General features: G+C 45.7%; 1 protein-coding gene across 1 annotated transcript; it reads left to right on the top strand.

Moving 5' to 3' along the window:
- Positions 1 to 280: 280 nt before the first annotated feature.
- Positions 281 to 493, top strand: PtA15_17A120 (uncharacterized protein; the record flags this gene model as incomplete). Its single annotated transcript, XM_053164203.1, has 1 exon — positions 281 to 493. The coding sequence occupies one exon, from the start codon at positions 281 to 283 to the stop codon at positions 491 to 493; it is 213 nt and encodes a 70-aa protein (XP_053028193.1).
- Between the last annotated feature and the right edge of the window lie 24,469 nt (positions 494 to 24,962).

Genomic DNA, 24,962 nt, shown 5'->3' with positions numbered 1-24,962 from the left:
TAATTTGTTGCTCACTTTACTTTATTATTTAGGTGAACGACTGCAGCATCACCAGTGGGCACCAGATGAGCCGCACCAGTGGTTCGACTTCACCAGCCAAGTTTGGCTCTAACGGCAAGGGAAGAAATATGTGAGCCATCCTCCTTTGGTTGAAGATCAATCAGCAGACCTTCCCACTGAGTTGACGGTTTGATTGCATCAATTGAAATTGGGCTCAGAGGAGCTCTGCTCGCCAATGACTACGCCAACTGTCTCTCCCGCCAAGAGAACTTTCACAAAAATGTCACCCGCGGTCCCCAAGCAGGGGTGCTCCAACCCAAAGGGCAAAAAGAAAGCCGTCGAAGAAGACGGATCCGCCGAAGAAGCTGGGGATAACGAGGAAGTTGAGTCGGAGGGAGAAGAGAAAGATGAAGAAGTGAGAGCTAAGCCTGCCCGCGGTAGACCTTGTAAGGCAATCCTTAAGGACGCGGCAAAGCAGCTCAAGAAACTTTGAATTTTCTGTAAGTCTGTCCGCTTTGATTCCAGCGCGTAGAATCTTACCTTGTCTCACATTGGGTCTCCCGGTGCCTCCGTGGTCATTATGACAGGGAAGTGAGTTGTTGGGCATCTTCAGAGCTTGTGTGGCCCCTGGTATCAATAGCTTTGAGGCGGTTCAGCTACATCCCCACAGCAACCACAACGGGTGTTTTGGCAAAGCGTTCTTCAAAATGTTGCATCGCTCAAACTGCAAGTTCCTTTTTGTCTTGTCTCCTTTTTTCAATTTCTCCCTGATTTTCATTGTGAATACTTGGAACATTGGTTCCATTTTTGAGAGATTGTTTGTCAAAATTTAATCATTGTGGGAAATTGATCTTGTTACAAAATGTCTCATATTCTGATTTGCGGCCTTCAGGCCCAAAGAGCTGCACAATTGAGCATTGACCAGATCAAAGGACACGCGCGAACCCCTTGCGTGATTCAAAACGGGCACTCCATGTGACAAAAGCGGCACCATGCAGGGTCTCATGTGTGACAACCTCTGGTAAGTTGAGGGATGCGTTACTTCTTTGCTCCTTTAAGAGGTTAAATAGGTACTCAAGCCGCTACTCCCTTATAGTTTTTATGGGCGGCAGTGGCTGGTTGAGTTGAACTCGAGCAATTGTCTTGCATCCCGCTTAGTTTCTGCACGCCATTTTGGGTTGATGGGACAAACAAAAACTTGGTGACAATGATTTGGCCGCTTTGACAGTTCTGCACCAGTTGGTTTTAATTGTTCGTATTTATGTTCTCTTCTTGACTGCGCTAGGGGGGATCGGTTGAACTATGACAGTTCAAACCAAGTTAGTTCCTGCTTAGATATATTTTAAAACTGACTGTCCAGGATCAGTCTTAACTGGTACTCACGCTTGAGACACTCAGGTCAGTGGGTTTGTGAGTTTCTTTGCTATAATAGAAGAGATTAATACCCCTCATCAAGTCCGACTTCAATCAAACACTCAAAACATTATCACTTCCGGTTTGCCTCAATCGCAATGGTGGAGTTGATCAAGGTAAAGCAATTGACAATCCCTCGAAGAACTGCAAGAAGAAAATTCTTGCTTTTGATTTTGTCAGTATTCCGTATAACATTGAGCAGTGCAATCGGCTGTGCGCTTCTTGCAGGGCATTACATTGGGCAGGTAAGTGTGCCGTTGCCGACAAGCATAAACCGGCAATAGATTATACGATGTGCTGCGGTAAGAACAAAGTGAGGCTTCCGATATTTGACAAAAGTGCAAAGTGCTACCCTAAAGTTCTTCAGAACTTGTTTACACTCTCCACAACAGGTGAGTACCTCCTCAATTTGTTGAACTGATTTATTTTTCTGACACAAGAACTTGAAAGCTGCCCGCAATTTCCAAAAGCTGACGCAAATGTACAACAACGCCGTCTCATTCACCTTGCTCCGGGCCAACGTCAACGCTTCTGTTCAGGGACCATTGGGTGTAAACTTCTTCCGGATGAGCAGTGGCCTTGCGCATTTGATGTCAAGCATTGAGCCTGTCAGGCCGGCAGACCCAGGCTTTGCCCAAATTTTTGTCCTGGGGGATCACGGGACCAACAAGGCGGGGGGGGGGGGGGGGGGGGGGTCAGCCTCAGTAATGGGAAAATTCTGCCATCAACTGTGTCGACCATCATGACCTATATGTATGAACATAACCCCTACGCAAAACTTTTCAAATTGGCCCGTGGAATTTTGGAAGAAAGGAACGCAAAAACGCTAAAGCTTAAAGGGATCTTGCGGCCAGGGGCGGATCCAAAACGTTACAATGATCCCACTCTCAGAAAAGTTGCGGCAGTTGTCGCGGGTGACGGAGAAATTCTTGAAGAAAGAGACATTTTGCTCCACTGAAAGGATGAAAAGTTGATTTCAATTTTGGACACACATTTGTCATAATTCCCCCTTCGTTATCCGCTGTTCTTTCCGAGGGGTGAACAGCAGTGGCATAAATTGTACAGATGCTTGACGGAAAGGGGTGAGAGACCTCTTTGTCAATGTGATATTTCCCAGCTGACATCATTTAAAGTCAAAAACAGGAAGGTTGGTTCTCTCAAATGGTACGCGCACCTACTGTTTGAGCGGCTGGGCCGTTTCTCCCCAATTCTCCGCGGAAGGTCATTGCTTCAGGAATTTGTCCTTGATATGTACATCTGCTTTGAACGTCAGAGGCTGCAGTTTATCAGAGACAACCAGGTGAAGATGAAAGCAAGCCAATATAGCCAGTTAATCAAAGGGCTCAAAAATCAAAAGGCTTACACAGGTCGGAGGGTTATCTTGCCCGCCACTTTCATCGTAAGCCCTTGTGGAATGAGCCAGCTTTACTACGACTCTATGGCAATCTGCAATAAATACGGACCGGCTTTGCTCTTTATAACTATGACGGCCAACCCCGATTGGGTCGCCATAGCAGCCATGATTCCAGAGGGAGAGAAGGCATTTGATCATCCTACAATTGTTGCTTGAGTATTCCAATTGAAATTCAAAGGCCTCATCCACAAAATTGTGAAAATGGGTCGTCTTGGCCGCGTTGTTGCTTATGTATACACAATTGAATTCCAAAAAAGAGGCCTTCCACATGCGCACTTGATGGTAACCCTGGACAAGAAAGACAAACCAACCACACCGGAAAAGATTGATCTCCTTGTGTCGGCGGAAATCCCAGACAAAACAGAAGAACCTAAGCTTGACGCACTTGTTTCACAGTTCATGCTGCATGGGCCGTGTAAGCCCCCTCCTTTGGGGTCTCACAAAGCTTTCACAAAGAGTATCACAGAATCCAGTATTTAGCCCATGCCTCCTTCCACATCCTAGCCGGTAGAGATCTTTCCCCCTACATCTCTCCCGGCTAGGTAAGCATTCCTCCTCTATTTCTAGTTGTACTTACCACAGAGATCTTGCCCCCTACATCTCTCCCGGCTAGCCTTCTGCAATCCAAAGCCCCACCGGTTGGAACTAGAAGCTCAGAAGGCTCCGGCCTCGTCCCACTCGCCCGCTTTCCTCATTGTCTCCAGTGAGGGTCCACCGGACCCTTACACTTTTTTTTCTAGTCCCAAACTCCCTGCTTTTTTTACCATTCCGCCTGCCCAATAACCCTCCGCCCGCCTGATTCTGTCCCGTTCCGCCTGCCCGCCTGTTTGGTTCCATTCCGGAAACTTCCGTCCAAATCCGTCCATTCTGTTCCGAATCCGTCCAAATCCCTAGAAATTTCTCTCCTCTCTCCAAAACCATCACCATCATCGCATCGCATCAACCGGCCGCGAATTCAACATGAGGCAATCCCAGCGTTCTTCTTCCTCGGGGGGGTCAATGGGGTCCCCCTGGAAAGAAGGGTCCCGCTCCGACAGGCCCATTAACCATCCAACTAACAGCTACGAAGCGCGCATCAGGCATCTCAAGGACATCGTACGCCTTTTGATGGCTAGAACCAAACTGTTCACCACCCACACATCTCCGCTCGTCTCCACGATTCCCCGTGTCGGATCGTTCCAATACTCAAAGGATCGGGGTCTGGTACCAGTACTCCCCAAAGCAACAGCGGACTCTATGGAGGACAACTGGCAAGGAATCAGGCTGAAAATCCCACCAAAGGTCCCGGCTGGTCGTCATGCTTTATCTGTGGTCAATCTACCGCCCACCACTCTCCATCCAGCTACCAAAACCGACCCCTTTGACAACAGAGTCGCTGATACCCTTGGCCCGAAGCCTTCTCCATCTCCTACATGCGCCGCTTGCCGTTCCATTCCGGTCTCTCCTGGCCGTCCTGTTCCTGACAGCCCATCCAAAGTGTTGTCCGCAGCTCCGACAACCCCTGCCAGCACCCTGCCCAGCTTTTGGCCGCAATCCCCAGCCTTACCGCCGCGGTCGGCCCCATCCCCCAACTCACTGCCCTCGGTTCGTTTACCGCCGGGGCCAACACCGCTTTCTGCAGTGCTTCCTGAGCGTCCGGTGCCGCCCTTGTCGCCTCCATTGGTGCCGTTGCTCTCGGACGTCACCCATCCCCTGCTAGCCTCTCATGCAGCCCCGGCGTCGACACTAGGACATGTATCCATCGAACTCGGCCCGCTGGCCGCGCTCATCCCTGCCTCGCTCCTTCCCTCCGACCTGCCCGTCCTCCCAGCCTCGTCATCGACGCCGTCCCGCCTAGCCAGTAACCCCCTCTTCTCCCGCCCCTCTCCGCGCTCCTCCGCCCCTCAAGACTCACCACCTTCTCCGTTCGCCTCTGCGGCCGCGTCCTGCACCTCCAACCACCCGGCGCCTGCTCGTAACCGCCATCGACACCCTCCTGTCCCTCCATCTCCACGCCAGCACAATCAGAGAATCCTCCCTGCTCAGACAGCCTTGCAACAACCTGCGCGCAGCCCCTCTGGCCGCCGAACTCCTCCTTTTCACCCTTGCCTTTGTCAAGGTACTCATCGCCCTCGCCCAGCTCCCTGTCTTTAAGCAGGCCTTCTCGGCCCTTGTTACCACTCCCATCAACATCCTCATTGGCACCATCTGCACGATCTGGTTTGCTTTCCCGCTCAGCGCCCTCACCGCCTCCAACTCCAAAACCCAAGCCCGCCCTCGCCAAACGGCCATCTTCCGTCTCTACCCCTAGCTCGTCAAACCGCACGGCTACCTGCTCACCGCCTTTGGACCACCCACCGCCTACCGTATCGCCCTCGCCAATTTTGCCTTGCTCCTTATCATCTCCGCCACAATCCGCTCCATCACCCAAATCGCCCCCGATCTCTCCAAAAATATCTTCTTTGTCGCCCGCTCCTTCTCAAACTTCTTATCTGGAGACAGTTGCCATGGGAGGCATATCCATAGTGGATGATGATGATATTTCACCAGTTGGAATTGAAAAATCTGAAGATGCAAGGACAATCCGCTTCTACAAGGACAACATCGCTGAGTATCTCAAACTCCTCAAAGAGTATAATGCTGAAGAGTTATGCTATGAAGAAGTCGACAAAGAAATGTTGAAAATTTGCACTGCCAACATCCCCACTTCCCCACCTGCCAGTACCACAAACACTTCAAAGAAAAAAAAGAAGAAGAAGAAGAAGAAGTCACCTAACACTACTTCAACTCCCAACAACCCGGTTTTATTTTATGTTTGATACCGTCATCCTCTGTCCCCCACACCTACCCCACTACCAACCTCACCCTTGACCTTATCCTTGACCTCAACCTCAACCTCAACCTCAGCCTCACACCTTATCAATTGTGACATCTCGACTTCATCAACTCTTGCCTCCCTTCCCTATCTTCAGTTATGATTCCCCCTCTCTTAAGCTCTTTTCTTTTATAGGAGGGGAGAGTGTAAGCCCCCTCCTTTGGGGTCTCACAAAGCTTTCACAAAGAGTATCACAGAATCCAGTATTTAGCCCACGCCTCCTTCCACATCCTAGCTGGTAGAGATCTTGCCCCCTACATCTCTCCCGGCTAGGTAAGCATTCCTCCTTTTCCTCCTTTTCTCCTCTATTTCTAGTTGTACTTACCACAGAGATCTTTCCCCCTACATCTCTCCTGGCTAGCCTTCTGCAATCCAAAGCCCCACCGGTTGGAACTAGAAGCTCAAAAGGCTCCGGCCTCGTCCCACTCGCCCGCTTTCCTCATTGTCTCCAGTGAGGGTCCACCGGACCCTTACAGGCTGTGCAAGGGAAAAAGTTGCTACTGAGAGAATGGTTGTAAGCTGGGGTACCCAAAACCTTTTTCTCCGAGGACGGTGACCGTTGATGGGGCTTATCCAGTTTACTTGCGTCAAGACGATGGACGATTTGTGCAAAAGCAAGCATCTAGGTTCAACAACGGTTCAGTTGTTCCGTTCAACAAGTTCCTGACACTCATGTTCCAGTGTCATATCAATGTTGAAATACCGGTAAATACAACTGCAATCAAATATCTGTACAAGTATATTACAAAGGGCCACAACAGAAGTTACATGGCGTTGGACGTTGATGATGAGACAAGGTCAGACATTGATGCCAGATACATATCTCCTCCGGAAGGTGTGAGCCCATTCAATTTTATTTCTCCAATATCACAACTGACATCCACTGCAGCTGCCTGGCGGCTATTCAAATTTCCCCTCTCTGACAGGTCACCTGCGGTGACTCAGTTAGCAATTCACAAGGAGAAAAAGAACGTTGTTTACTTTAACGAAGACAAAGGGGCCAAGGGCCAAGTCAAAAGCGGAAAGGCCGCCCGCACATGCTTGATGGGATTTTTGGAACTCAATCGGACCAATGCCGTTGGAGCGGAGGGGAGACAGGCAAGATCACTCCTCTACAGCGACATACCAATTTTCTTTTGGTGGGACAAAGGGGAGAAAGAATGGAAGCCTTGAAAATCTAGGACAGAATGTGTTGGCCGGATTTACGCTGTGTCTTACCTAGCGGGGGAAAAGTTCTATCTCCGTCTTTTACTCCTACATGTGAAGGGGGCGCAGAACTTCAACAATTTCCGGCGAGTCAAAGGGAATCTGTTGGAAAGCTACCAGGACGCGTGCAACGCCCGGGGTCTTCTTGCAAACAACACTCTATACAACATTGCGTTGGCTGAGGCTGGTTTGGTTAAGTCAGGTTACCAGTTGACTCAGATGTTTGCCATTATGTGTGTTCATTCACCTCCATTGGATCTAAAATCTCTGTTTGACAAACATCTCAAAGCTCTCACAGACAATCTGCTTAGAGTTGATATGGAACAAAAAAGTAGCCGCCAGTTGACCTTTGAGGAGAAGCGTGTTATTTGTGACGCACAAAACGCGCAAGGGGTGTTGCGCGTTGCAGGCGGGCGGAACCTTTGGCTTTTTAGGTCCCGTTTCTGCTGGGGGCTTGCTTGGTGGGGGCCTTTTTGATGAGGCAGCATAGAATATCCGTCGAAGATTGTCGGATTCAGCTGACTGAGGAATTTAAGGCTCTTTATTTTCAATGTTGTATGCGGAGTAAAATTTGAAACTCTCAATCAACAGTGGAAATAGAAGAAGAGGGAAGACACAGCACATCCATTTTATGTCTCAAATGTTGACAAGGGAGACAGGTGATCTGAATTTCCTTATCTAGCTCGTTTCAGGAGTCTAAGTACATGATGATAAACTTGCGGTGGTTGCTCTTTGTACGTTCCTCCCGGGAGTTGCGGCGGCTTAGCCGCCTTGGGCTCTAGTATTACCTAATTTGATGGTGACTCCTTCTGCAATTCCAAGGATTTCACTCTTATGGCCTCCAATTCCTTCTAAGTTCATGTTCCTTTGGGCGACTATTAATCCCATTCTTGCTGCAAGATTCCTGGGAAGTAAGTTGACTTGTGATCCATTATCCAAGAGGTCCTGAAAGTTTTTTCCATTTATAGTGGCATCTACATATCCAAGAGGGCAAGCATAGTGGGGTGATTCTGGCTCCAGTTCTTCTTCTTGGTCCTGGTCTTCTTCTACATCTCTAGAGGTGGTTGTCTTGGCAGGATTTTCCAGAGGTATCCTTCTAGGGCTGATCTTCTTCTTTAAGACATCCACAGCTCCAGGGGAAATGGCCAAAAGTTCAGCATACAATAATTCCAATGTGCCATCAGTGAGCATCCTGCCAACTACCCTTTCTTCTGCCTCAGGGTATTCCTTAGCTAATAGTTTCTCTACATAGGTCTTCCTAGTTGGTTTTTCCTTGGGAGTTTGGGAGTCTTTCTGGACTTTCTTGGCTGAGTTTTTTCCTTGGGAGGTTGGAAGAGTAGGAAGGGGAATGGGGTCCCTTTTGGCATATTCCAGAGGTTGGTCCATGTCTAAGTCCATGTGGTCTTCCTTTTCCTTCCTGACCTTCTTGTTGGTAACTACCTCTTCTGGGTATTCCTTACCACTTCTAGTACTTTTCCCAATGTCATAGTCATAGGTGGATAGGTCTTCAGTTGGGTCTATTTCTTCCAGTTGTCCAAAGGAGGCTTGAGGCTCAGTAGAGTTGCCAGCTTTGAGGGTTCCAGCAGGTAAGTTTAGTATCCCAGGTTGTTTCTGTTCCTGGTGGTATTGGTCTACAGCAAACTTGTAAGCTCTGTTCCTTTCCCAGGAGACTATATTTTCATCAGGCAGTCTTACATTATTACCTTCTTTCTTGAATTTTCCATTCAGTTCATCCAGATTGGCCAGGTTGCACCTAGAAAAAGAGTGGCCCATTTGGTGGCAGTAATTGCACTTGACAGTTGTCCACTCCTTATCCTGCTGGGCTGGTTTGTATGGTACATGACTTTTCATGAAGAAGGGGGAAGGTTTCTGGGTATGCCAGCTAGATAGGGTTTTAGTGAGTTCCTCAACTTCTTTTTCCTGTGTTTTGTATTTGGGAGAAGCATTGTTAGTAGTAGGAGTGACATAGTCAATGCCCTTTCCAAACCTTCCTCCTAGACATTACTGATTTCTGATGGACTTCCTTATGGATATATGAGAGCAGAACTTCAGTTTCAGGCAGAATGTCACCACCATCCCTGGAGGTAAGGGTCATATTGTTTCTGACCAGCTCCTTTGTGACAGCTTGCCCTATTTCCTCACTAAGGGCTTCTAGCAGGTTATCTCTGAATTCCTCAATACTGGAACTGTACCCCATTCTTACCAGGTAGTTAGTGATTGCTGCAAACTTGGTCCTAAAAATTTTAAAGTGTTCAGTAGTACTAATACCCCCTCCCTTAATGGCAGAGTGTACTAGGTCCTTAAGATCATGTCTGGTATATCTGACTAAAGGAAGTTAAGATCCAAACCTGTTGAGTAACTCCTTTTTTAGCAATTCCCAGTCTTGATCCTCATAGCCAGTCATTTCTTCAACTTCATCCTTCAGATCCATGCCTTTGATAAAAGGAGAAATTTGGGTGACCAGGTCTAAGTGAGTGGCTCCATCAGTTCTTCCAGCTGCTTCATATCTTCTGATAAATTTTTTCTATGGGCATGTTGGATCCATCAAAGCAAAGATCCTTATCCAGTGGTTGAATTTTGATTGCTTTGTGATTTCCCCCGGAGTACCTTGGCATAGCAGGTTCTCCTTCCAGGTAATGACTAGTAGTAGGTATAGCTGATCTACGATAAGATGGTTGATTTATGGGAGTTGATTCGGAGTGTCTGGGCAAGAAAAGATCAGGAAGAGGATCCAAAGCAGGGCTTCCAGTAGTAGAGGGACTTCCAGTTCTCATAGGTCCAGGGTTTGCAGGTATGTTGTTTCCTCCAAAGTGTGTGGGATTAGGATGATTGAAAAATCCTCCAGTATGGGCTTCAGGTTGTTGAGTTGGTCCGAAGTTTTGAGGTAAGTTGTTTCCTCCAAAGTGGGTGGGATTGGGCTGATTGAAGACTCCTCCAGTATTGGATTCCAAGTCAGGTCCAGGTTGTTGACTTTTTATTCTAAATGGAGGGATGATCATTTCTTCCAGGGTCTTGATGATTAATCCAGTGTGGGAGCTACTTCTGGCAGGTTTAGGCATGGTTAAGGGTTGATTGTTAAGTGAGTGGATAGAAGGAGTTGGGGAGTTGTTCTGTAAGCTGATGATATGGTTGTTAAAAGTAGATAGCCTGATGTATTGTTCTGAAGAAGTTGATGAAGTTGATTTGTTAAAAGTGGTAGGTTTATTTAAGTTTATTAAAGACAGACAAACACAAAAACAAAAATCCAGGGTTTCCCCCTATGAATAACCCAAACAAAAAAACAAAAAAAAACCAACACCAAAAAGAAACTACCAAAGTAGTGATATTTGGGAACTGATCAGACTGTAGCTGCTACAATTGGGGGTTTTGTGGTTGGTGAAGGTACATATGAAAACTTTGGGGACCTGTAAACATTTTGGTAACCATATGGCAGAAGGATTCCAACGCTGGGATGAGATATAGTGGCAGAAACACCAAGAAACTACCAAAGTAGTGATATTTGGGAACTGATCAGACTGTAGCTGCTACATTTGGGGGTTTTGGGGTTGTTAAAGGTACATAATGAATCTTGGGGGGCTTGTAAACATTTTGGTAACCAAATGGCAGAAGGATTCCCACACAAGAATGAGATATAGTGGCAGAAACACCCAGAAACTACCAAAGCAGTGATGTTTGTAAACTGATCACACTGTAGCTGCTACATTTGGGGGTTTTGTGATCATTAAGGGTACATTATGAATCTTTGGGGGCCTTTAAACATTTTGGTAACCATATGGCAGAAGGATTCCCACGCTGGGATGAGATATAGTGGCAGAAACACCAAGAAACTACCAAAGTAGCAATATTTGGAAACTGACCAGACTGTAGCTTTTACATTTGGGGTTTTTGTACTGGTCATTAAGGGTATGTAATGAATCCTTGGGGGCCTGTAAACATTTTGGTAACCATGTGGCAGAAGGATTCCCACGCTGGGATGAGATATAGTGGCAGAAACACCAAGAAACTACCAAAGTAGCAATATTTGGGAACTGATCAGACTGTAGCTTCTACATTTGGGGGTTTTGTGGTCATTGAAGGTACACAATGAATCTTTGGGGGCTTATCAACATTTTGGTAAACATATGGCAGAAGGATTTACACTCTAGGATGAGATATAGTGGCAGAAACACCAAGAAACTACCAAAGTAGTGATATTTGGAAGCTGATCACACTGTAGACCAGGAAAATAAAATATTCAGTTGATGACAAGTGACATCACACCAGCTCCAGCCAGCCACCCAACATCTATCCAATATCTATCCACTATCTACCCCAATCTCCCAACTGTCTCCTTAACTTCCAAAATTTACCAAGAAGGTCCTGTTCAGCTTTTGATGAGCCCAACTGATCCTCAGTTCTATCCAGCTGATATTGAGCTTTGGTACCCAGATCATACTCAGCTTTTTTGCTCAGTTCATACTCAGCTTTTTCACTCAGCTCACTCTCAGAATTGGAATAAAACATTTTTACCAGTCCTTGCCTAGCTGATGCTCAGCTTTGTACTAGTCCTGGCACAGCTGATGCTCAGCTTTGTACCAGTCCTTGCTCAGCCTTTTCCTGGTTCTGTCCCAGCTGATGCTCAGCTTTAATCCAATCCTGGGCCAGTTGGCCAGCTGCTGCTCAGCTTGCTGATTGTCAGCTGAGCCAGGCCAGGGAAAAACATGGGAATTAGCTTGGACAGGAACAGAGCTGAAAATCAGCCAGGCTAGGGGCAAAGCTGAGCATCAGCTGAGCCACGTCCAAGGCTGAGAATCAGCTGTGCCAGGGTCAAAGATGATCATCAGGTGGCTGGTGCCAAAGCTGAGCATCAGCTGGGCCAGGGCAAAAACTGAGCATAAGCTGAGCCAGGGTTAAAGCTGAGCATCAGCTGAGCCAGGGTTAAAGCTGAGCATCAGCTGGGCCAGGGCCAAAGCTGAGCATCATCTGGTTTTGTCACATTGAGTGCTTTGATCCTGACACCTGTCATGCAAGCCCTAGATGTTCTGTTGGAGAGGAGCAGCATTGGAGCAGTGTTGGAGCTGAAAACAAAGCTGTCTCATGTCACTTGCCATCAAGTGACTACTTTTTTTTCCTGGTGGTAGCTGCTACATTTGGGGGTTTTGTGGTCATAAAAGTACATAATGAATATTTTGGGGACGTCAAATATTTTGGTAGCCATATGGCAGAAGGATTCCCACGCTGGGATGAGATATAGTGGCAGAAACACCAAGAAACTACCAAAGTAGTGATATTTGGGAACTGATCAGACTTTAGCTTCTACATTTGGGGTTTTTGTGGTCATTAAAGGTACATAATGAATCTTTGGGGGTCTATAAGAATTTTGGTAACCATATGGCAGCTGAATTCCCACGCTGTGATGAGATATAGTGGCAAAAACACCAAGAAACTACCAAAGTAGTGATATTTGGCAACTGATCAGATTGTAGCTGCTGCATGATGGATGTGACCCCAAACACAATATTTATGGGTTTTATATGAAGAACAATTTTCCCAAGAAATTTTATGTGGAAATATTCCCCATTAATCTGTGGTTGACAACAAAAGTAGATAAAAAAAAACCCTGACAAAAATATGCTAAACCATGGTAAACTAATTCCAAAAAGGCCTCCTATGCATTTAGCACTTCAAGTATGATGTGCAATATCTTCAGGAAGTTTGACCAACAAAATTAAAAATGTGTGCAGGATGGTATCATGAGAGAGGTCAGGGGTCAATGTTTTTCCTTTTTTGAAAAAAAGTAGATTTGGAGACTCCTGATAACATCAAGTGTTGAAGTAAAAAAAAAAGAAAAAAAAATTGAGACCCCTCAGCCACTCTGGATTAATCCTAAAACTTGCAATGTCTTTTTTTCATGAAGAATTGAATGGTGTATGTAAAAATTTATGAATTTTATCAGACAAAAAAAAATTCCTGTGGCTTGAAGCAAATACAGGGGGAAGGAGAGAGATTATAGAAGATTATTAAGGAGACATGGAGCACAGACAAAGGTATCAAGAGGAATAACAAAGAAAATTGATCAATATAAATTGATCAATATACGCTATATTGATTAATATACGATATCGCAAATTCATCCATCTTGGTAGTGAATCCTTGGCTGTTACTTACCTGAACAAAAGATGTATACTAACTCCGCTCAACCGCAACGTACGGAAGATCAACGCCGAAATATTAGGAATGTGCCGCGGACAGTCTATTTTCATCAAGTTGTTGGATACCCCGGATCCTGATTTGTTCAGCACACTCCCCAAAGAGTGCCTGAACAAAATTTCAATATCCGGTGTTCCAGAACATGAAATAGAAATAAAACTTGGGATGCCTTTGTTTGTCATCCGAAACATGGCAATCAAGAAGGGGCTGTGTAATGGGTCAAGGATAGTTGTTGACAACGTAAGACAATTGTACATCATAGGCAGGCTGATGACCGGCCCGTTTTCCGATAACGTTGTGACTTTGCCGCGGACAAAATTGCACAACAAGGCAGGCGGTCGGTTGGGATTATCATTCTACAGGTACCAATTTCCAGTCGCCCCCGCCTATGCAATGTTGGTGAATAAAAGTCAAGGGCAGACCTCGAGGAGAGTTAGGGTCTATCTCAAGACCAACGTTTTCTCCCACGGCCAGCTGTACGTTGCCGTATTGCAAGTGACAAATGTTGATGACCTGCTTGTTGTCAAGCCAGCAAATTGGTCAGGCATAATCAATGTTGTGCATGAGTCTATTTTTGAGTCTTAATTGTAGTGAGTGGTTTGTCATAAACTAATGTGCCTCCCAATGCGCTCTCAAAATTGAATCTGATAATTTATGGGAAGACAGGCCGTGAGCAGCTTGAGTCCCACTTGAAGTTTGTGGGTGACAACGAATAGGCAAGATATCCCAACCGTCTTATTCCTTTGCATGTTGCTGAGCCAATATTGCCTTAAGTGTTGTCCAGTTTACGGTTTAGAATGAGCCGTAGTCTTTGTTTTAAGGTTTTGGTTAGCATTCTTGTTGTGCTTACACCCTGGATCAAAATCAATGGTCTTAATTATTGTTAGAAGTCACATAAATTTCATGAGGCGTCTGGCGGGCGAGCACTTATTGTCTAAATGACATAATTCATAGCACGGGGCTTGGCTTGTGTAATTAATGTACATTGGGACAACAATGATGATCTGCCTGAGATTAAATTGTAAAGTGGATATTACAAGAAGCTGAATACAGGTGAGGAGATATTTTTGAAAATGTGGCTTGCGGCTTAGCCTTGTCGTACCTGTTCATGAGTCAGGATCTAATGGATTGGCGGTCAGTTGTCTTGTTGGTTTATTCAAAGTCCAAATCTGCATGGTGATGCGTACCTCAACTCGCATCATGCCTTCGTCACTTTGACTATTTGTGAGATAGCCGCAAAATCAAATGTGAACGCCTGGGGCAAAGCCTCCTCTCAAACCAGTTGGCGCAATGGAAGGATGCATAACGACTTGCACATTCATTCCTAACGGGGAGTTCTACATTGGTGGTTGTCAGCAGTTGTGTATTATGTCGCTTGTGAAGATAACTCACGTCATATGATATGTTCACGGTAACTTTGTGTTGGAAGATGATTCCTTTAGTCTTGTCGCATAACTCAAAGACATCTGTGACAAGTCCCGCACCGTCAATGATCACCCTGTTTACTGAATAATCAGAGATAACCGGGGATCGCAAGGGAGCTAGCAACAGGTTGATCTGCCAAGTGACTCCAGTAAAATGATCATTGTCCACTGTACCTCTTATAATATAGGTCTTACCAGCCTCTAAGTGATGGCCAAATTCCTTGAGACATGGAGCAATTAATTCAATGGGAACCTTTTCCCAAGCGCCAGATGCCCCAACATAAAGATCGCGTATAGTCGGTGGCAATTTTACATCCACAAGATAATGCTTTTCCAGAAAGCCCTCCCATGAATAACTATCACACTAATATTGGGTTGGTTAGCTACATAAACCAGGTATGACCGTAATGTTTGATAATTATGATGCTTACGGCGTCCGTGAGTTTGAGTGCGCCTTCAAATCAAAGCTTGTGACTAGGTAGGTTATCAATGGTCAAGACAAAACTTTTTTGAGCAGTTTGTGAATACATTATTTTGGGGTGAGAGGTGGGGATGATTTATGGTTTGTACTTATGATTATTGGGCAATAAGGACGTGTTGGTCCTTTTATGGTCGGCCCAGTGTTGCAGTCATGAGTCCCAAATGAGGCTAAGGCTTGAGTGGTTGGACTGGGTTGGTTCTTCTGACAGGCCAAGATTGATATCAGTTGTATTCCTGTTGGTTGTTGCGTGTGACCTGGGTTAGGCTGAAGCTCTGTGGCACCTGTGTTGAAACTCGCGGTCAACTCATCTTGCCCGGCGCTTTCCGCACTTCGTGCTTCGTGCGCTCCATGCAGTTCATGCTCGCGCAAATCTGATCTCATCTTCTTGAACCTAATCATCAATAACTTGTATTGGCTCTCCGGCTCTTGCTATCACCTCACTGGATCACCACCCAATTCCTTGACTCCTTAGGGAACTCATATCTCCGGTCAACGCTCCTCAGAATTGCATCAAGATCAAGACTAACTCATCAAGGCTCACCTCTACCTGCTCATGCCTTCGTCAACAAGTCCGCAAAGCATTAACTCAGACCGCCTTTCTTGCTTCCAACTTGGTGAGAAATTCATCAACGCATTTCCGACTCATTCCCCAATTGATCATCAAACTAACTCAGTCTCCTTCTTTAGTCCTAGTCTGCCTGATCTCTCTTTGCTCATCTTCTTATCCTGTCATAGTGTTACCTATTACATATAGGGTTTTTCTACTTCATCTTTTTTCTTATTCTTATCCTTGTGTCCTTGAGCTAATCCTCACTCTCATTCAGTTATCCCATCTTGTGTCCAATCCTTATCCCAAGTTGTTTATTTACATTATCTATCAGATCATATTGGGTGAGCTTTCTTTTATCTCTGTTATTTCCTTTCAAACTTCTTATTGATTGTTGTTTATTTTTCAGTTCTGGTTTTGTTTTCAGTAATCTCAAATCTTAGGTTCTTTAACCTGGAACCAGTCTATATAACCAGTGATCTTGCGTAAGAGTTCCGCCCTTTGGTTAATATTGTAATGGAATTTATGGAAGCTAAAAGTTACTCTCAAATTTTTGATAACTATCATGCTGGGGGTTGTGGCTTCCTCATGGGCAATTAATTTCTATGGGCTGGGTTAGGGTCAGACTTGGCTCAATTATATTGTGGGAGTGGTGACGGTTGAGGCATTGTGCCACCTTATATTGGTGCTAACTCCTTCGCTCAGCGGTGTCAGCGAGCTATAACACCTATCACAATTGGAGTCTTGTCTTGGCGCGCTGAGTGCGGAGCTCCTCCCCAAATTGGAGATTCCGGCGCACCTCACAGGCTCCCCAATTAGATGGTGCAACACCCGCGGCTGAGACCAACATTGCTGCGAACAATTGCCTTGTATTCCCGCGTCGAGCTATCCAATTCTTTGAGTCCAAAACTGTGGCTGCTGGTAAAGTAGAGTCTCATTGTGGCAGGTGTGTTTGCAACGGCGCTGGGTTAACATAGGGTTGGTGTTGCTGAGTAAAAAAACTTTGACTTGGGTGTGGCAAAGTCTCATGTGGTCAGAGGGTAGTAAGGCTGTCCCCCTGGGTTTGCAGCGGCGCAGCCGCATTAGCCTCTAGTAAGATGCTAAAAGTATGTAGTTTAAGGTAAGTAATTTGTTGATTATAAAGTTTTTATGAGTTCACTAGCTAATCCTGTAACTATATTAGATGAGGAAATAAAAGTAAGGACTGAAACCTGAAGATCTTCAGGCCACTGTTGGGACAACACTTGTGGAACTACTCTGAGGGAAGAATAGAGCTTGAAAGGGATTTGGTGCTTGAAGGGCTGCCTCTCAGGGGAACAAGAAAAAGAATATAAGAGTATGGACTCTTAAGGAAAGGTGTGGCTATGGAGATTCTTGAGGTATGTCTAAGGGTTTGCTTTCTACTAATCTAATAGCAAGGTAAAGGCAATGTAAAGTCTGTCCAACCTGATATATTTGGCATAGACTTATCAAGCTTGTCCACTCTGATTTGATGGCATAAGCTAGGCTAGTGAATGGTGACCAGTGATCTGAATTGCTGGGACAGGATCTGATGGGGAACAAAAGGTGGGGCCAAAGAGGGCAGACTATCTACAAAATATTACGGGGCTGAGTTGTGGTTGGAAGAAGAGATGAAACAGTGAAAAATCTCAATCAAGGGGCTGAAGCTGATAATGCTATGGGGATGGAAAGTTCTGGAATTAGGCTGGAATGTGGAGATAAAATGAAACATCAGAAGAAAGGGATTACATATCATATGAGAGTCTGAAAAGGGAAGGGCTGAAACCAAAGGGTACAAGGGGTAACCAAGATGGGATCTCCATGGTTATTACATGTGTGGCTAATGCCAAGATGAGGTTGTTATGCTGGATTGGGAAGAGAGAAAAAGATGATGAACATCCAGGGTCTTTCCTAATTAGGAAAGACCCTGGATATTCATCATCTTTTTCTTATATTATAATAGTCTGGCTCTGTCTGATGGGTGACTTTCTCCCACTTGTGCCTAGCTGGGTGCTTGAGAAATATTGAGTTGGTGTAGGTGGGTATCCAGAAGGTGGGGAAAAAGGGTGAAGAGAGAATGGGGGGCCTGTTGATGGGTATGAGTTGTCCTAGCCTTGATCCTTAAGGGAGGTGGATGCTTGAGTATTCCAGAGAGGGTTATATTGAGGGGAAAAGACTTTGATTTTGGTGCCATATTCAGGATTGGCTTACCACACCATTTGGGATTTGATGGATCCACATCCCAAGCGGCGTATGAGATTGACCTGACCCTGAATGAAGAACCCCGCCCATCAAAATTCATCATCACCCAACTGAAAGACACGTGCAACAGCATCCTTGGGATTCCATGGATCTGCAAACACAGACACCGGATTGACTGGACCACCTGCACCCTCTGCCCTGACCACTCCAACATTGCAACTGCCTCCGCAGTTTTTCAACTCCAAAAACATCCTCAACAGAGGGCCAGGGGCCAAAGATGGGGAAAGCTAGGATTTTTGACAAGGGGGTGTGTGCTTTACCGCCCCCGCAATGTGAGTTTGATAGACTACCCTCATCCATACTCCCTGAAACGGCTGGCAAGCTTGTCTTCCACGTAGATAGCACTCCACACCCTGACTGGAATCCCACCCCTCTGCAACCTGAATGGAACCCTGCCAACCCTGCCAACAATTTTGCTACCACTTTGGCGGTATTTTCCACTCCGCAAACATCCTCAACAGAGGGCCAGGAGCCCATGATGGGGAAAGCTAGGATTTGTGACAAGGTGGTGTGTGTTTTACTGCCCCTGCAATGTGAGTCCAATAAACGTTTTCCGGGATCATTCTCCAAAGCAGCTTGCAAGCCCCTCCCTCTCCTAGAACATTACCCTGCAGAGATCAGCACCGCCAAGACATTGTGGTTCACCTCCGCCCGGCTAGCGGCAGCAGGAAAGGCCGCTATTGCAGCGCGGACTGCCAAAGAACTAGTCCTGCAGTGCTACCATTGATTCATCAACATGTTCCGGAAATCCAGCGCCAAGAGCTTACCGCCACGGAGAAAATATGACTGTTTGGAAGGACTAGCCAGTGGAACAATCCGGAGAACCAAATCACAATGGGCGGCCCCAGTTCTGTTCACCGGGAAGAAGGACGGAAACCTCCACCCCTGTTCTGACTACCAAAAACTCAACGCGCTGACAGTGAAGAATTGTTATCCCCTTCTGCTGACCATGGACCTAGTTGACAGCTTGCTACACGCCGAAACCTTTAAAAAACTGGACCTCTGCAATGCCTACGGAAAACTCCGTGTGGCGGAGGGCAATGAGGATAATCTAGCTTTCATTTGTATGGTGGGGCAATTTGCTCCACTCACTATGCCATTTGGACCCACAAGAGAGCCGGGATACTTGCAATACTTCATGCAAGACATCCTCCTTGGGAGAATTGGAAAGGACACCGCCGCCTACCTGGATGACATGATGGTGTACACACATAAAGGCGCAAATCACACCGTGGCGGTCAACAGAATTCTGCAGACACTGAGCAACACCGCAAGAGCTACGCTGACTAAAGCCGACAGCGCAGCGGAAGCGTAGCAAATTACCTGCCACTTCGCTAAGCTTTTCGAAGCGGTCTTAGCGCTTTGCTTTCCACTAATTGATCTGATGATATTTTTTTCTAAATTTTAGCGCACTATTCTTAGCGTAAAAAAGCGGCGTGCCGCTACGCTTGACGCTTTAATAGCAGTAAAATCGCTATTGTAGCGAGTTTATTCCGCTAAAAAAGCGAATGAAAACCACTATTATAGCGAGGAGATTGTTTGCTCTTCCGGCGGCAAAAAGTCATGATTTGAATCCTTGGTATGTCAGCATGTAGACTTATTCAAGATTGAGATTGTGTATCATCTAGTATGTATTTCATTTTTGTATTGGTCCATTCAACTACTCGTGTATCTAGTATGTGTAGTAAATATGTATTCATTTTTTTATCTGAGCTATTGGTCGTGTATCAAGTTAGTCGCGAGAATAGTGATATAATGTATTCAATTGGATAGGATAATAAAGGAACAGGAAGTGGTGAGATTCAGAAGTCGTTAAATCTCGCTGCTGAACTTCGGAGATTTTTTGGCTGCATCAAGAATTGCATGACAATCATTGAATTGTCCTTTAGCTCTGACTCCACTGCAAAGCCAAAGATGACTACTGATGCATCTTTCAATCGTTCGAGGTGCAAGGGAACTACGAACTGTGGTACAAATATCGGAAGCTGCAGAGAATGTTCTCTCGACACATGCCGAGCTGCTTGCACATGACAAGTAGTCTTGGGCCAGGGAAGACAGGACAGGGAACGATGCTGATTGAGTCTGAATCCCAGATGTGGAAAGGGATGAAGTGGTCAGTGCTGTGCGATACAGGGAACAAACAATCATGCAGCAAGACTTACCTTCCACCACAGGAGGACATTGCCTTTTATACCTAACGAAAAGTGGGTTGCATGATAACGATTCAACTCATCTTCGCTGTCGTCCAGCCCAGCTTGTGTTGGAAAGAAGTTGTACTCAGAGTCGAGTTCTTCAGGATCTGTAGTTGTCTGTGACTTCTCTTCAGATGGAGGTGGAGTCGATGGTTTGAGGGCAGCCTGACGGTCCTTGAATTTTTCAAGAAGGAGAGATTGTGCTTCACGGTGATGCATTGGGTATTTGTTTGAAAACAGGAGGAGCCTCCACGCTGGATGCAACATTGTTGCCATGAGGATCGGTTCGCATTTGAGCGCAAGATCTTGATACTTGGTTGCCTTTTCGATCATCGAATCAAACATTGCCTCTAAGACAGTTCCACTGTTTTCCTGTTTCATTTGAGAGAGGTTGTCAATCAGTTGGCTATATTCATATAGCACCATTGAGCAAGATGGGCCTTCGCCCTCCATTCGCTTTGTTAAATCGAGGAACCCCTAAGACTCAAGAGCAAGACAGAGTTGTCAGATCAGCCGACGAATCAAAAACAACGTCCTGATATCAGCAAAAAGGACGACCTGATATCAGTACCGTACCTTCAGAACCCTATTGAGGACTTTGATGTTGTCCCATTCTTTCGATGTGAACTCATAGCCACTGAAATGGTTACCCTTTCCGTTTTTGGTTTCGTTGACAAGAAGTTGATTAACAACCTGTGAACAAGAACAAAATAAATCACCGAGACTACCATTAGTGTCAATGATAGTCGATTTCAAACCTTTTACTCACCTTTCGTGCATTATATGCTCAATTCCAACTGTCATATGCAATATTCCATCGTATTCCGTATCCCCCTATGATTCCGGGGCCCTCATACCCCAGCTTCTCAGCCCAGACTTTAAACTCGGCCTGCTTTGCCGGAGAGCTGCAGATGCGACGGCATACGTAATCAATCTGTTGTACGAGGAGAGCACTCAAGAAAGTCAGAATAATGTGCCAAAAAAGACCTAGAAATTGCTGACCTTCTTTAATGTAAAGCCGATCCCACTATCACTGTACTTCCCTTTAGCTTTCTTCTTGCTAGGCACCCCTTGAGCAATGACATTGTCTTTGGGTTTACCATCTGAATCGGAATCGGAGACATCATCCGGATCGACCTCTTCCTTGTCTTCAGACTGCTCGAGTCCGTCTTCAATCATCTCACCTTCCTCGGTGATTGTTGCAAGTGTTGGAAAAGATTCGGGTTTTTTTGGGGCTGGTCCCTCGGCATTTGATAGATTGATTGCGGCTAGGCCGGCTCCTAGGATCAGCAATAGTACATGACAGAAACAACGTTGATGGTTGACTTCTTGATCCCAGAACGTCCCATTGTGATTGCGGATGATTTTGGATAGCTCTTTAGTCATGGTGAAGTTGTTTGATCCCAAGTCGGTTGTTTTGGCTAGGATGTAATTAAGAGTCAAAAGGACAAGCCAGGCAAAAAGTAAGATCACTGATTCATTGACCGGTTCATATTGAAACAAAAAAATACTTATCTCATTGTGAAGACCACTCTTGATCAGAACTTGAGCAAAAGGGAGAGCAAGATACTTTCCCTTGTGATGCCAGGATATGTACTTCATCGATAGGTGCTGGCATTGATATTCCCAGTTCTTTGTGATGTAACACACCAATATGCCAAGAAAGGCCTTGTGCCCACCTTTAGTCGTCCAAACTGATTTTAGATTCAGAAGCCTAATCAAACACATCAGACATTTCAAACTCCGGAACTAATTTTGTGAATTTTAACATACACACAAAGGAAAGAACTTTACCTTGATATCATCCAATACACTAAACCGAAGAGCTAGATAGAGATTTTGCGCGGTAGTTGCTGCCCAAGTACGTGAGTATATCTTGGTGCGCATCTCCACGTAATCAAACGTGATCCGAAGGATTGCGTCTTCAAAGCGAGCCCAAGGTAGCAAGTGTCATACAAGCCAAAATACCAAGAGCTTGTTGAAGGTGGTGTTGTCGAAGCGCCCTTTGGTCACATATGAGGCGACAGTATTGCTGGGTTTTTTATCCAACTCAGAGTTCTCTTGAGCATCGGCTTGAGCTTGCTGAGCAGCCGTGAGGGGCAATTTTGCACCAGCACTAATAGCTTTCGGCCTACCTGGACATGCTGCTCAAATCGTTCCTTTAATGTTTGATCCGTCGCAATGTATCTTGAGGTTGTAGTAGGAGGAGGTTGAGGCTTTGACAAGTTTTGGGCACCAGAGACAACTATAAGATAAAGTGGATTCAATCTGGTCAAAAAATAACAGGATACTATCAGTTCCGTCCTTGCGAGGTGCTACCTTCTTATCGGCCTTTGATTTCAACGTGCGGGCGACGGCCTTCTTGTTTTCTTCATCAGAATCTTGTGTCATATTGTAGATTTCCTCAGGACCAGATGGATTGTTGGTTTCTTGGGAAGAAACAAGTTTCTGACAAAAATAAACACCCAGACCAATGGCCAAAGGCCAACTCAATATAAAAGAATTCAAATACTTATTTCTTCGGCCGTGGAACCAAGAACTACATATTTAGCTAATAGAACACATCACAACTCACCGGGGTAGTGCTAGTCTGACCTGAACTTGGAGTATTCCCATTTTCTCCGATTGCAGGACGTTTGGACTTATTGGCTGCATGCGATGAGGATGACTGCGGGTTAAGGGCTCTCCGGGAGTCTGATTGCGTCAGAACAAAGCCAGGGGTCAAAACTTGGGTTTTCTTGCGCGCAGATTGTCTTATTGTTGGTTGGGCAGCAGGTGGAGCATTGGAAGGGGTAGTATCACCCGTGATTGGTGCTTTCGGTAAATTTCCTGGAGTAATTTCTCGAGACATATCAATGCAAGGAGAGATGAGGAGCTCTAAATTCTGGGGGATTGGTATGTATGGGGACCAGGTACACAACAGGAATTGATCAGATGCAAAATTTACGCTTGCTGGTGAATGCTAAGCATGTCCTAAGTAATCACGCTTCACCTGGTGAGCCTGTGGGTGGCAAAGCGCAGAACCGCTGCGCTATCTGCAGATAAGCCACTACGCTGCGCCTAACCACTACGCTGCGGGCGCTCCTTTTCCGCTGGTAGCGCATAGAAGCGGCCTCAAGCCGCTTTTACGCTGACGCTCCGCTAAACTGTAGCGAAAGCGAAAAAAAGTCGCTGCGCTTCGCGCTGATCACATCTGGCGTAGCGAAATTTCCGCTGCGCTAGCGCTATCAATAGTGATTTTGCGCTATCGCTATCGCTTTTTGTAAATTAAAAAAGCGGCCACCCGCTTCGCTGCGCTAAAACGCCGCTTTTCTGAGCGTAGCGTAGCTCTTGCGGTGTTGCACTGAGCAAGCATCAATCATGGCTAAAACCGGAGAAATGTGAATTTTCCAAAACTGGAGGTGTCTTGCACTCTTAATTGTGTGTAACTGGATTTGAATGGACCCAGAAAAAGTGAAGGCGGTGACAGAGTGGCCCACACCGCAGAACATTACGGAACTCCAGTGGTTCATTGGATTTTCAACTTTTACCATTGGTTTATTGACCACTTCTTGGGGAAGACCATAAAGAATGTCAAAGTAGACCCTGGTACCATTTGGCACCAGGGTACCCCTGCACTTTTCCACCAAAGTTGGTACCTCACACCACACCCCGCACCCCCTGGCAGGTACCAGCGGTACCTATGGGGGGTACCAGGGGTACTGCCAGTGCTATTTTCTGACTTTTGCTCCACAAACATACATTCTTCATTCTCCTCACTTTTCAGGAATTTAGAACTAGTAATTTACTAACTATCTTGTTTATAATATCAGCCATAATAATATCAACTTGTAATCTAGCCATGACAAATGTTTGTTTAACTAAAGCAACTATGTATTTGTTCTTGCAGTTCAATCTTCATCTAAAACAATCACTTTTCTTTTGGACTTCTTCTCAGTCTTCTTGGCATCATCAATTCCCTCTTTCCACGAGGCCAGGACTCCTTCTTTTATCATCTTTTTCTTTGAATAGAAGGCCACGGTCATTCCCTGGATTATTGAAATGGGTTTAAGTCTGTGTTGCTTTGACAAAACGTAATCACGGCCAAATCTAAATGCTTGCTCAACATCAACAGATGTTGCTGTGGCATCAATTAAAAGGGAAATCAGATTCAGAAATACAAGAAAGAAGCCCACAAATATTTAACTCACCTGGACAACTGAGAACATCCAGCGCCATGCATGTTGCCCAAACGCTTTTGTGTGATCCACTAATTCAGAGGATTCACTGGCTCATTGCCATTGAGTACAAGTCAACCGGCAAGCCAGATATCAAACGTGTCGTTTGGGCGGTTGCCTCCTCCTGCAGTAGCAGTGTTTCCTAGGCCAGCAAGCATACTGGTCATGGGCTGTAAATAGACACGAAAAAAGCCATAAGATTTATTTTGGTGTTCTTTTAGATCCAAACATGTGACCTACCTTTGAGGTGGGTGTTGGGGCAGTTAGAGGAGGAGTTGGCGCTTGCGGCTTGTAAAACAATGTCCACATGTCTTGGGCCAGACGTATTGCTTTGGTGATACATCCTGGCTCCCATTTCACCAGCTTGAAGTACTTGTCCTTAAACAACGGGTGCAACACTGTTAATGAAGCGGTGTGGTAAGCCAATCCTGAATATGGCACCAAAATCAAAGTCTTTTCCCCTCAATATAACCCTCTCTGGAATACTCAAGCAGCCACCTCCCTTAAGGATCAAGGCTAGGACAACTCTTACTCATCAACAGGCCCCCCATTCTCTCTTCACCCTTTTTCCCCACCTTCTGGATACCCACCTACACCAACTCAATATTTCTCAAGCACCCAGCTAGGCACAAGTGGAAGAAAGTCACCTATCAGACAGAGCCAGACTATTAGGAAAGACCCTGGATATTCATCATCTTTTTCTCTCTTCCCAATCCAGAATAACAACCCCATCTTGGCATTAGCAACACATGTAATAACCATG

This window comes from Puccinia triticina, chromosome 17A (genome assembly GCF_026914185.1).
Source record: "Puccinia triticina chromosome 17A, complete sequence".
Classification (NCBI taxonomy): Eukaryota; Fungi; Basidiomycota; class Pucciniomycetes; order Pucciniales; family Pucciniaceae; genus Puccinia; species Puccinia triticina.
This window is presented reverse-complemented; position numbering and strand designations above follow the sequence as displayed.